General features: G+C 30.9%; 2 protein-coding genes across 3 annotated transcripts; one reads left to right on the forward strand and one right to left on the reverse strand.

The window, feature by feature from the left end:
• Positions 1 to 142: 142 nt before the first annotated feature.
• LOC110999327 (RNA polymerase-associated protein Rtf1) lies at positions 143 to 9,592 on the reverse strand. 2 transcript variants are annotated; one of them, XM_022268336.2, is made up of 19 exons: positions 9,392 to 9,592; positions 8,512 to 8,629; positions 8,036 to 8,281; positions 7,619 to 7,682; positions 7,229 to 7,348; positions 6,532 to 6,719; positions 6,311 to 6,403; positions 6,014 to 6,201; positions 5,737 to 5,848; positions 5,491 to 5,620; positions 5,304 to 5,409; positions 4,768 to 4,899; positions 3,520 to 3,648; positions 3,284 to 3,396; positions 2,841 to 3,009; positions 2,654 to 2,749; positions 2,474 to 2,569; positions 2,277 to 2,388; positions 143 to 1,885 (listed from the first exon to the last, which is right to left on the reverse strand). In XM_022268336.2, exons 1-19 carry the CDS (start codon positions 9,458 to 9,460, stop codon positions 1,779 to 1,781), a joined length of 2,388 nt encoding a protein of 795 aa, XP_022124028.1. In that variant the 5' UTR covers positions 9,461 to 9,592; the 3' UTR covers positions 143 to 1,778. The 2 variants fall into 2 exon arrangements, with proteins under 2 accessions (XP_022124028.1, XP_022124029.1); XM_022268337.2 differs by having other exon boundaries at positions 5,491 to 5,617; positions 9,392 to 9,591.
• A 373-nt stretch (positions 9,593 to 9,965) lies between these two features.
• On the forward strand, positions 9,966 to 13,151 carry LOC110999342 (transcription factor MafK). The gene is made up of 4 exons (XM_022268356.2): positions 9,966 to 10,240; positions 11,098 to 11,216; positions 11,744 to 11,846; positions 12,082 to 13,151. The coding sequence occupies exons 1-4, from the start codon at positions 10,196 to 10,198 to the stop codon at positions 12,226 to 12,228; spliced, it is 414 nt and encodes a 137-aa protein (XP_022124048.1). The 5' UTR covers positions 9,966 to 10,195; the 3' UTR covers positions 12,229 to 13,151.
• Positions 13,152 to 14,327: the final 1,176 nt, after the last annotated feature.

The following is a 14,327-nucleotide window of genomic DNA, read 5'->3' on the forward strand; positions in this document are numbered from 1 at the left end:
TATAAATATATTCCCTTCCAAGGTAGGTCGTATTGGGGCTAAATTAATTCTAAATTTTATTTGATGGGTATAATCCACCCTTAGTTAGGACCCTTTAACCAAAAGAGGAATACATAAAAGAACTATGAAATTAAACAATAAATCAGCGTTTGAGCTTTATTGAGACATTAATTACAAAATAAATAGATTACTACTACATTGTAATTACTATTATAATCATAAGGTTCGTTTACACATATCTATGTCACCGTAAAACTATAAATACCATTAGAATTTCAATCTATCGCGCGGTTTTGTCTATCGAAGACTTCATAATATTGAATTGGCTTTATACACAAGTAATGTGTAAACAGTTTTACGGCGACATCATTCGCATAACGGTTATTAAATTTTTTAACGGGTAACGTGTCGTTGAATATAGGAATCAGTCAAAACTACTTTGTTCTTGCGAGACTTTAATTATACTATTCGTATAAAATATGATAAACATCGTACTGTTTATATATACTATACTATATAAATTAAGGCGCGTTTTATTGCTTTATACATTGCGTAGAAACAAATTTTTACAGGTTCTAAGGCAAAGCCAGTCAGTACTGTATGTAACATTAAAATCTATAAGTTGTTTTTCGGTGAGTATTTATATAAAAGGCTACCTTTTAAAAATGTATCGTTCAACATAGATACCAAGTAATAACCTACCTTAATATTTGACAGAGAATGTTCTCGATGACAGAGGCATGGGGTGTTTTCGGAATTTAATCTAAGTTTGTAGGCATTTGTACAAATTAAAGCAAATTAATCTAACTTAAGTAAAAACTAATTATAATTTTTGATTCAATAACACTGTGACGACGCATTTTATTCGAAAGCTGGCATATACTGGTTAATACGGACATTTTTGAGTCCGATTTTGGACTCAATATAGACGAAATACGTACTTGGCGTTAAGTCTCTCAGAATTGTGGGGGTTTGGATTGTTCATACAATTGTATACGCATTTTAGATCACGACTTTTATATGCACCTGATATTCATAAAACTTAATTGATGATAAACTCTCTTTCTAATCATATGCGATGAAAAGAGAGATCTATCCTTACGCGCATGTTTCGAACGTTCGTACTCGTGTACGTCAATACGATACTGTCATTTCACTTTGACAGATGCAACGCAGTTTTCGATATGTAATGCAAGGCTACGTTTACTATTCGATACATCGTGTTAGTAAACTAACAGTGCTTTAGTTAAGTTTTAATTTTTATAAACAAGGTGTGAAATGAAAAAATGCTAAACTAGTCCAATTATATTTAAGTGTTTGATAACAATTATAAACATTGCATATTTGGCTATAATGAAAATAATTTAAAAAAATCTGTGTTCGGGGCCGTTCAAGTATTACGTATTCACAATAGGGGGAGGGGGACTTTAATTTTCTTATTTGGTGTAACATTGTCTATGCTTGAAAGCGAAATGCATTTTCGAATTCCTAAAAATACGTTTATGTACAATTATTTTTGAGAACTTTGTTACTTTTGCTGACACGAAGAAGGGGGGGGGGCTGGGGATGTAGATATATATATATATAATAGTAAATCTGCTAAAGTAATACTAAAACGGCCCCGTATACAAAAAATAATTTCTGCGGAAAATCTTTTTTTCGTATAAACTGTTTTATGACATGAAATGTTTACTTACTGCGAACCAAGCTAGCTTTAATAGAGGCTATAAAGAAATTGTATGCAACTGTTTATAAATGTTACCATTACAAAAACTATACTAAATAAGCCCGTGCCGTTTCTTATACTCGTCTAGATTTAGTGAACGTTTGGGGCCCGTTTCTTTCACTTTTGTCGTTATTTGTTTCGGCTGACTTGTAACGGCTTCTAAAAAAAAATATTAATTTTACAGTAATTTTAATAATGGCGAAGTCCGGCTACGCACTCGCGTCCACCAAGTTTCTTTAAGGGTTAATCACATCTATTCATAATATGAAAAATGAATAATATAAAATCAAATTTGCTAAAATGACATCGAAACAAACTTTGTAAGCCATTGATTGTTTTATGTATTGCTTAAATAATATAAAGTGGCAATGTTAACAATATCAAATCAAAAAATATATTTAAAACATTCAATATATGTATATCCAGCATGAAGCCTTGGTATGAAACATTGTCATAGAAACATACTCAACATTTTAAAGGAGAAAATTGCTAAATTTAAACCTACTTCGACGGATTTTAGTATAGAAAAATATTTAATTATTTTACTTACTAGGTATAGGCAGGTCGATATCAATATTAATGTCAAAATCGTGCAACGAGTACAGACTATCCGACCCGCTCCTGCTCTGGGATTTCGAAGCTTCTTCTTCTGTTTGCTGTTGCTGAGAAAAAACATTAAAACGATATAATATTCTGGTAATAAAAGCATTATTACAGTTAATAATGTATAAAATCTTAAAAACTTACCATAAGTCTCTCTTTCTCTTGTCGCTCTTTTGTCTTCTGTTCTTCTTCTCTAAGTTTCTGCGCTTCTTCATCTTCTTCCGGATGCTTCTCCACTTCCTGGAATACATAAGAACTTAAAATATGTTTTTGGCAGAGAACTTATTTTTATTCTGAATACTAAATATGAAAAAGATATCCAACCTGACTTCTCCCGCCATGCGACTTGAAATTCATAACAGGCTTCGTGTGTCTTCTCGTGAAAGGGTCGTCAATTTTCTTGCCTTTATTCGCTTTAATCTAGAACAATGAAGGCATATTTATAATAAATAATTATTATTTATTACTTTAAATAAATAAAATATGAAATTTATTAAAAAAAATACAGAACCTCTTCCATGATAGCCTTTTCTGCAGTTTCCACGTTGAGTTTCCTGTTCCTATTGTTAATGTACGAAATACTTTGTATGGACGACGTCCTCGTCTTGTCCAATTGGTTGGCTCTGTCTTCCAACTCTTGAATTTTCGAATTTAAATCCATTACTAATTCTTCATCGCCTCTGAAAGTTCACATATTACACATAGACATAACATTTATTACTAACAAAATACACACACAAAATATCAATAATCAAAAAGAAGAATAAGAGAGATTTTTAAAGAATAAGGTATGTTTATGTATGTAATGTGTGTGTGGTGTGGTTGTAATTGGCCCTGGCTCAGGATTATGCTGAGGAGCAGAGTGTTTCACAGCGCTGGTCATTCTGCCAGAGTCCACAGCAGCTAAATCTACTGAAGGGAAGAAAAGCAAAGACAAAAAATGATCTTTCTCACCTCAGCTGTGCGACATCTCTCTCTTTCATGAGCTGTGTCTTCTTCATGGCATAATTGGTGGGGTGAGATCGGAATCTATCTTTCTCGGCTACTATTTTTTCTATATCTTCTTCCTAAGTATTTACAATTAATATTCTAAATGATTAATTATATTAGTATACCAATAATTCTCAATATCAGTTATAAGGATTATATATTTGTAATATTTAAGAAAAAAGAAACATTTTTTTATTTACCTTAAATTCGTACATAAGTGCATCTTTAACTTCACTAATTTTACTTCTAACAAAGTCCATTATGGGAGGCTTTTTGTTCGCGTCCTTTATTGCTTTGAACCATTTTTGAAATTCTGATTCTGTGAATTCCTATTAAACAAATATTATAATTTATTAATTATAAAATATATTTAGGCCTATATTTTATGTATCTTTAGAAACAATGTTAAAAATAGGTTATTTGACAGTATGAAAAATAATTTGTTAGTTCCAACAAATCATAGTTTACAAAAGTGTTACGGAATACAATAACTTGTAAATCATCAATAATTAAAAATGTTAATTTTTTTACAAGTCATTTGACACAAAACGGTCACAGAGATTCGTCCAATTAACGATAGCATGCTTATAAAGTAAATAAAGTCATTTTCCATCTAATTCTGTTTTAAGAATTTTGTCAGAATCTGATTTGATCGAAATATAATTTACGGGTATTTGTATAATGCAAGAATGACAACAATAAAAAATCTTGACATTTGCTTTGTTTACAAGCATCGTACGTCATAGGGTATAATGTCATGACAGAAGCGTTATGTCGAATTTTCGACATGAAAATTCATGTCGTATTGTCTTTTATTTACATAACTTTTACACATTTAAAGAAAAACACTTTTTTAACGGATTATAGATATGTATATCATAATTTTAAATTTAAACCGACGTTTCGCGTGCTTTACAGCGTGCGTGGTCACGGTGACTGAAGACAAAGGTGTTAAATTTTTGTAAATTGGTGTATTACAGCTGCAGAAAATGTTGTGTTATCTGTATTTATTTCCCCGGAGTTGGTATCGATAAAATTTAACACATTTGTCTTCAGTCACCGTGACCACGCACGCTGTAAAGCACGCGAAACGTCGGTTTAAATTTAAAATTATGTACAAATAATTATAAGTTTAAATATAATAATACATATCTATAATCCGTTAAAAAAGTGTTTTTCTTTAAAAATTCATGTCGAAAATTATGATTTTTTAAAGCCAAATAGAACAAAACAACTAGTTGAAAAAATTCTACAGTCACTTCTGATCTTAAATAGTTTTTATAATCTTATGAAACACATCGAACTTGAAACGAGATTTTCGCTTTAGAACACAGATTTTTTGGATTTCTAAATTAACGAATAATAACCCTACACTTAAATTAATTCAAACGCAATTATAGTAATAAATTTTCTAAATGTATATGTATATATAATCAACATATACTCACTTGATTACTAACAAATTCTAATCGAAACACCCTGTCCTGAGTGCCATGTCTGAGTTTCAGTCCTTTGTTTGTCCTTGTGTTGCCTAAATTGTATACTTTCGCCGTTTCGTATACGTCTATAATCTCCGCTACCTGAAATATCATTTTAAATTCAATGTAATATAAAACAAGTGAATTAGTGGCTATTCAAATATTACGTAAGCACTATGGGGGGGGGATGTCTTTGATTTTCTAATTTCGTGATTACGTCAACAGTAACTATTTACTTTTTTAAACATATTACCCCCACATTTTTTACGTTATGTTTTAGAGTAGTCCTATTATTTAATACTTATTTTTGCTGTCAAAAGGAGGGGGGGGGGGATTACTTGAACGGTCGCTTATATATATAATTATCTTTTTATGCCAAATTTGTTAAATTTTATACAGGTAGAAAATAAATTAAAATATAATTGTTTACCTTATGTAAAGAACAGTGTCGACAACTGAGAATTAACTTTAAATAATTATTAATAATTATTTTTATCATTACTTACTCTGTACACAGGATTGCCATTATTATTTCCTATTCCGATTCTAACAAAACATCCTGTAACTACTCGAGCGAAGAACGGTAGATGAACTAATCTTTCCAATTTAAACCTGTTATAAAAAATTAAGTTAATTTAAATATAATATTCCCAAACTCCGTTATTTAAATACATTAATAGAATATATTTTTACCTGCTCAGTCGTAATTTGTTGATTTGATCCTTGGTGTCAGCGTACTTCACTTCTTCCTGCTCCCGTTCACGAGGAGCCGGTTCCTCACCTGACGAAGAGGAGGAACTGGTGGAACTGCGACGACCTGCTGCTTTATTAAATTCAATTATAAGTATAACAATCTATTTCTAAATAAACAAAATTAAATTTGTCGTTGCACTAAAAATTCAAAAATGGATTAATATAATTTTAGAAATAAATGGTTACCTTGCGATTTATTATCATCAGAATCGCTTCCAGAGTCATCTGAATAAATATCTGATGCTTTTAATTTCACACTTTGTTTGCTTGTGCCACCAATTATTTCTGCATCTGCATCCTATGAAAAAATAAAAATCTATTTAATAATCTATGAAAACACCAATTTATAACTACAAATCTCTAATAAATTTAAAAAAATATTAAATTTTACACTGAAGGGGAACTTTCACGATTATTAAAATAAAACAGATACATGTATATTTAGTTAGTGTATATAACTCACATCGTCTTCTTCTTTGTCCTTCTTCTCTTCCTCCATTCTCTTCTTCTGCTTGTGCTCCGTGAGTTTAGCCCTCGCGTCTCGCTGGGCCCTCAAGGCCGCCATAGCGTTCACTCTTTTGTCGTCGACATTACGTTTTCGTTCACTTTTAGCCCCGAACAAAGGTGAACCAGACCTTTCTGCATTACGATCTGCAATAAAGTAGAAATAAACATTTAGTACAACTTTATTATTTTTGTTTAAAAGAATCCTTATTTAACTAAAGAAATCTTTATATCTGTATTAAAAATCTTATCTAACCTGTGTCTTTATTATCATCAGGTATCTCTCCCGGACTAGGTGGTGGCTTTTCTTTTAATTTCTCATCTTCTTTCGGCTCTTCAATATCTGATTCTGGAAATATATCTGCATTAAATACATATTTTTCTAATAGGTATATACATCACAAGTACAAAACGTAAACATAAGTCTTCCCCAGATCTGAAAAAGGCACTTTTTATTGTTGTCTCTCTCCCACTCACCGTGTTTCTCACTAGTCCTCTCCCTTTCTCTCGCCTCTGCTTCTTTCTGCGCCTGAGCTTTCGCCCTCTGAGCCCTCTGCGCTCTTCGTTGCTTCCTTCTATCTCGTCGACGAGCGAGTTCACCTGGTGAGGCTCCGCGTTCCGCAGCTGAACGCCGGGCCAGACGCAATTTACGTTCTATTTCCCATCTGATTTAATGATATCGAGGTTAGATGGAATAGCCATGCCTCGGGCAGTTACCCGCTTAAATTTGGTGAAAATATTATAAAACCTTTCTCAACAGCAAATTCAAAGCGCCAAATCATTGTTCACAGAAGGCAGCAATTAAAATTAAACTAAACATGAACGCCAACATGGTAAAGGTGGAGATGATACATAGGTGGCACTAGAAAAAGAAAATCTTTCTCAAAATCTGATACAAAAGTTCAGCCTATTAATAAAACTGATAAACATAAATAAGAAATAGAACCTTATTCATGACAAGTGATTAACATCGCAGACAAACTAGTTTCACTACAATGCCATAGTCCATGAGTAAATAATGTCACTGTATGTCATTTTAATGAACCAAAGAAAATTGATTAATGACACCATGATATACGAAGGATATTTAAAATTAATCAACATACTTCAATGTACATATACATATATAACTTGAAAGGTTGAAAGTGTACATTATTTAATAATGTATAATAACCTGGTTTTCATAAGATCTCTCCTTTCGATACGTTTGAATATCTCTTGTTCCCTCTCTTTCTCTGATAAGGCAGCCAATCGTGCTCTATCTTCTTCATCACCCATCAAATTTTCATCATAACTAAAAAGTAAATAATATATATGTTTAATATGACTAACAATAACAAACAACAACATAATTTCAACGATGCTTTTTATCTATATTTTTCGAACAAACAAGTCTACAAAAACATGATGGATGCTTTAATTATGCTTATATTAATTATCAGAAACATTAAGAAAAAAAAGAAAAAATTAACAGTGAAATATTACTGATATTACACTGTTTATTTTTCATCCATACCATTTCTTCTATAAATTCTCATACAATACAATATAGTTAATATTTTACCCATCGTCAAATTCTTCTTCAGAGTCAATAGAATCATTATCCGAGGAATGTGATGACACCTCCCCTAAAAAATTTTATAAAAAATTAATATAATTACTTTACATTACTATATCATAGATAATCTCTAACTTTATAGTAAGCCTTTTTACACAGCTTTTCTTTGATACATTTCTTAAATTTATTAAAAGGCAGAGATAAAAGAGCCTCTGGGATTTTAGTAAACAAGAGAATCCCTTTTCCCAAAAAAGAATTACTAACTTTAGATAGTCTTGTATGGATAAATTGCAGCCTGTGTTGGTTCCGAGTATTAACATTGCGTGTATATCTATTCTAGTGTACTTTATCACTATATTTGTATAAATACATAATATTTTCATGAATTTATTGCAAGGGAAAGGTAAGTATATTAATTAATACCTTCTTCAGGCTCACTATAGACATCTTTTTTCTTTCCAGACCCAGCACTATCAACACTCATTCGAACATCTTTATCAACTTTCTTTTTCTCATCACTTCTTTCAACTTTTTTCTTCTCTTCATTTTTATCTCTCTTTCGATCTTCTTCTGAAGAACTTTTTCTTGTAGGTTTTGGAGTCTCTTTCTTTGATGCATCACTTTCTGCATCACTGTTTGAATCTGAATCTGATGATGATGATGATTTGTCTAAAAAAAAAATCATTTTGTAGGTCAATTATTCCTCTAACCATTACATGTATCTTACAAGTAATATTAAAGTGAACAATAAAGCAACACTCTGCTATTTTTGAAGCATAATCTGTTCTTAAGCAATGTTTAGAAAAAATATATATATGTGCTTCCACAAGCTACTTTAGACTAGCTTTTTCAGCTTTAGAATGGTAGCTTAATCCTGGTTCTCTATAAATATTTCATACCATCTTTTTTATCATCATCATCCCAGTCAGATTCGCTGTCTGACGATTTACTATTTGATTTTGCTGGTGGAGGAGATTCTCCAGGCTTCTTTTTCTTTTTCGCTAAGTTTAAAAATTGCTGAAACATTAAGTAAATACTAAATAACTTATATTTAATACCAATCAGCAACATTTACCTAATGTTACAAAGGATTTGATCTATATATCCATCTCAATGCAAAAAACATTACTTGATATTTGTTTAATTATATTATTTTTTTATACATTAAACAATTGTTATGTTTAAAACTCATGTTCCAATGAATGATGTCCATTTAAAATTTGAAATAAACTCTTGATTAGTTAAATTATTGTAGAAGTATGCCATTAATAAGTATTCTCAACAGTAAAAGGTCCAGTACTCATACATAGGTATCTAATGCATGAGGTTTACAAATACATGATGGTTATACTATGGTAAGCCAGTAAAATAAAAATATACATAAGATTGCATAAAATCCAATTTCAAGTCCATCCATAAGTCCAGACTGTAGGTACATTTAAGTAACAGTTTATATTTGGGCGTTAACTTAAGAGTTAGCTTGAGTTTACGTTTTGCGAAGAAAAAAAAGAATCATTATATATTGTATGAGTCACGCCAGAAATTGGAGCGTCGTAGCGTACTTTTTTAAATCAAAATCGTCAATTCAAATGGCGTTTTACGTGTTTCTACTAATTAATGTTTCTGGACTCATATGGGGAGAATGAAGAAATGTAGTATTGCGCGTAAAATATATGTGTTCTAACGATAACCGTCGTAGGGTAGAATAGTCATAAAAAAATATAGGAATGTCGGGAATAAGTCGTGTTAAAATGTTGTTTGTACGGCATTGATACTCACTGAATCCAAATCAGAGCAATCGCTGCTGGAATCAGAATCTATCAATGGTTTGTTCTTACGTTTAGCCATTTTTCTTAATTTAGAAATCACTTAATGTTGTAACTGTAACGTAAAAGATTTTCTACGTTACAAAATTATAGAGATTTGGAAACACGATTCACGAGCGACAAAACTTGACAGTTGTATGCACAGACTAGATAGTTAAGTTAAGTGTACTATTTTGACAACGGCTTTGAAATTCCATAATTTTAAGCATTCACGGTTCACCAGCATACCGCATGAGTTAAATAACACTTACAATTTAAAAGTTAACACAACACTAAATTTTATCATTTAACGTATATTCTGAATAAATTATTCAGATAACATTTATTACCCTTAACTATTGCTAGCAAAACATATAAATATTCAAATTTATTGTAAATTACACTTCTTAATAAAAAAACATATATATTGAATTGAAATAATGTAATGTAATCCCGATTAGATTACATTATTTCGAGATTAGATTACAAGAGTGAATCTATGGTAAGACGTAAGAGTCTACACTCTACAATTGTCTATGATAGCATTATCGTATTGTCAATTGATTAATGAAATCGGTTCAGTTTGTTGTGTTTACAATTAAATTTATATGCGTGAAATAATTTAATAGTTTTATTCAGAATAAATCCTAAATTATTAGTCAGTTTATATTATAAAGTCTATTTTGGTGTACCAGATAATTCTGTGCCGATATAATTATACTTGAAGTGGTATATTCAGTATCGGGTAGCCTTAACATATTCCTCTAAAAACTTTACTATGCCTCATGATTTAAAGAGCCTGGCTGCCAGGAAAGCACTGATGGTTTGTATTTATTACAATTTACCGGGTTATAAGTTAAAGATTTAACGAGACCTAAAAAAAATTAATATCTTGTACTGGACTTATTAATTGAGAACCACAAATATTATGATTTTCTTTGTATTTTTTTCTCAAATATCACTCGTGGAAAGATCTTTTAAAAATCAATTTAAAGCTTTTTATTACATTATAAGGAATGCTAAGAAAACATGTGGGGAGCACTATTTCTAGAAATCTCCATTACAATGACTCAGCATAATTTTTATTTATCTTACATACTACGTAGTTAAAGAGAAATCTAACATGTGCTAAATCAATTGTTTCTGTTTTTATCATTTTTAATATGTTTTTATGATATCTTGGTAGATTGTCATATTTACATCTACAGGAATCAAATCAAAGCAAATCATTTATTTGCCAGAATAGTCTTACAATTAGTTACATAAATTACAAAAATCCGCCACATATAAATAGGCATGCAAATGTCATCTTATATTTTATTTATTTATTTATCTATTTATTTATTTATTTACATAAATACACTTATTATCCTTTCAGACATGTATGCACTTCTGTTCATGTTCTTATTTTCTACCTTTGTTTTTTCATTGGTTTTATTCATTGACAAGTAATAATTATGAATAACAAGACTAGTTATTAAATCTTACATTTAGAAAATGTATATTTTGCTACAAACAAGATAGAAATGGCTCGAAATAAGAGCTAAATATTTGCTGTACTTACAATGGCTTTTTTCTTTCCTAAAGCAATATTTATATTATTGGTCTAGTTTGTATTCTAATATGACTTTACAGTAGGACTAGTAATAAAAGCTAGCACTAGTATTTTCAATATTTCAGGCTCCACTCTCCCCAACTCCATGTGCAGAGATAAGTGATGATGAGCTGGTATCTATATCAGTTCGTGACCTTAATAGACAGCTTAAGATGAGAGGGCTGACTCGAGATCAAATTGTTAGGTAACAGCATTATTAATTTTATAAAAGCATCTTCTCATCATTTATTTGTTCATGTAAAGATTGTATGATTTTATAAAGAACCCATAAATATCCTTAACTTAACTTATACTGGTTTATAAGCCTTTGTCAAAAATGATGCAGTGGTACTTAATCTGTGTATGGGTGAGGCTCACAAATATCTGAATTTGGTTAATTGATAATTTTTCAATTTAGATACTTACTGTGCATATATTGTGTATATATTTGATTAACACATCATCACTCATTGGCTAACCCAGGACTTGAATGTTGGATGTTGTGTGCTTAACTTGGTCCTACTGAGTTTTAATAAAGATAATCACTTGTGTATTGAAAAATGCATTGATAGTATGTCATGACTGATTATTTTGATTGTAACTTTGGCTGCTTAGTTTTTACTTGAAAATGTTTTTTTAGAACAGTATCTTTTCATCTAAAATATAAAATCATGGAGAATTAAGAGTTACTTATTTAATATTCATGATAACTTCTTGTTAAAAAAAAACCAGGATGAAACAACGACGCCGCACATTAAAGAATCGTGGATATGCTGCCTCGTGTCGCATTAAACGAATAGAGCAGAAAGATGAATTGGAAACTGAGAAAAGTCAGGTGGGTAGATTTAGTTTTCATTTCATTACCTGTTTTGGTGTTTCTGTTTCTCTTTATTAATGTTAAAATAATAAATAAAAATAACTCTGGCTCAGCTAACACCATTCAAGCAGTGAATAATGTTTAAAAAATTATTACATTTACATTGCTTATAAAAATAGTTTAACTTTCATGTCTAGAAATGTACAGAAATATATCTCTTTGGCTGATTCAGTGATTTTAATTATAATTTCAGGAATGGCATGACATGGAGTCAATGCAAGATGAAAATAACAGGATTCGTGAGGAAATAGAAGCATTGAGGTCCAAATATGATGCCTTGAGACGATTTGCATCTATGAAGAGTATTCCTTTGCCAAGTGAATTAGATATTATACCTTAGTAAAATTATATATTTTTACAAGACAGTGGCTTCTAATTATTTTGTGAATGCTGTGTTATTTGTATATAAGAAATTAAGTCTTGTATGAAATTTCGGTACTTATTAACGCCACCGTGGCAAAAAATAATGGTTATCGTGAACAACCTAAACCCCGATTAGGTTTAGGTTGTCCACACATTTTATTTATTTATAGTCTTTTATCAGAATACAAGATATATACAGCTATTGTTTTTGTTAATCTACGATACATTACAGCGATTGTTTTTGTTAATCTACGATACATTACAGCTATTGTTTTTGTTAATCTACGATAACTGATTCTGTGTGCCCATGGGCAAAGGCCTACCCCATTTTCCTCCATTGTCCACACATACTAACCATTAATTTCCGAGGTGGCGTTAATACTTAAGTACCGAAATTTCACATATAAAGCAGTTATAGTGATTTAGATTATACAAACAAATATAAAAAGATTATCCCCTGATATACATAATTATTCGTGTTCAGAAATATTTTTAAATGCACAAAAATTCATGTTGCTTCAGTCACATATTTTGTATTAATATTTGGTACATATATTTATTTTTATTTTTTGTGAATTTTTATTTAAGGTTAAATTAGCGTTTAACACCGCCTGTTATATAATATAAAAGACACGTTTCCATTTAGAGGCGTATAATTATTAAAATTTTACTTTGAATTTAAAATTATGAAACCCAATGTAGTGTAGTGTATTTAATTTACTAATTAGAATAGTAATAAGTGGTGGAACAATATGGTGAAATTAACAAAATGTTTACCTTTGTACATTTAATATATATTGGATAAGTTTCATGGGTTGGGTCTGTTACCTACTTGTACAAAATCTGTAATATTTAGGAATAAGATTAGTTTAGTTATTTTATTAAAATAATTTAATTATTTGAGGTCTTTTTATTACAACATATTTGTACCTAAATTACCTTATATTAGTGTTTTATAGCGTTATTAGCATTTTTTATCTTATTTAAATTTAGAAAAATGATCAAATATCCAATAATAAAACTTATTATCATAAATTGTAATACAAAGCCTACACATATTATGTAGGAGTTAAAAAGGTAATTAAAACTTCGACCTGTTAATAAATCATTTATTTGCAAGAAAGTGGTAAGTACATTTATAACGATCAACTATTAATATCCACACTATGTATATATGCATCTATCTTAAATACTTAATACTTTTATTAACACCAGCAGCGCTACAACCTTTTTAGGTCTGGGCCTCAGATTGATGTATCTGTTTTATGATCATTTATCTTAATAGACAATTTGATGATCATCGGCCTGTGTTTTATAGACTCGATCCACTTTGGGTTTACGGGAAGCCGGTGTCACCTTCTTTGGGGTGACACCTACCCAGTCTCTCAACTTTAAAAAATAAATTGCTAGCATAAAAAATATTTTTCAGGGATTCCTCCACTAGTACTAGCTCAGCTCTATGTAGAATTCGGGGATTCTCGCAAAAGAGCCTGACGACGTCGTGGGGGATTCCCCGTCCACACTCGCGATCTTTTAATAAATGATCCATGTAATATATCATATAAAATTTATTGCCTTTTACTTAGATACACTCGATAGGGTGACCACTAAATTCCGCACAGGGTGCACCCAAGGTCCGCCACTGGCATCACCACTTTGTGGAACCAGCTGCCCAATGAAGTATTTCCGAACCAAATCGCCTAAGGGTCCTTCAAGAAAACAGCGTGCCAATTCTTAAAAGTCCAGCAACGTCCTTACGAGCCCTCTGGCAATGTAAGTTTCTATGGGCGGCGGTATCACACAGCATTATATGAGCTTCCAGTCAATTTGCTCTCTTTTATAAAAAAACGTGTGTTTACTTATGCACACGTTTAGAAGTTAAACTTCTTTGGCGTAAAAAGTTAAAAATATTTTTTTTTCTACGTTTGTAGAAAAAACTACAGGGCGTCGGTTTTTTGTGACTGAATTCATTTTCCCCTAACGCACCAAAAGAAGTATAACTTCAAAAATAATATTACCGTTTCATCTCAGTATCAGCCACAAACGCATTGTGGTAAACGCATGCCGCTGTCATAT

The sequence above is a fragment of the Pieris rapae genome, chromosome 9 (assembly GCF_905147795.1).
Source record: "Pieris rapae chromosome 9, ilPieRapa1.1, whole genome shotgun sequence".
In the NCBI taxonomy this organism is placed as follows: domain Eukaryota; kingdom Metazoa; phylum Arthropoda; class Insecta; order Lepidoptera; family Pieridae; genus Pieris; species Pieris rapae.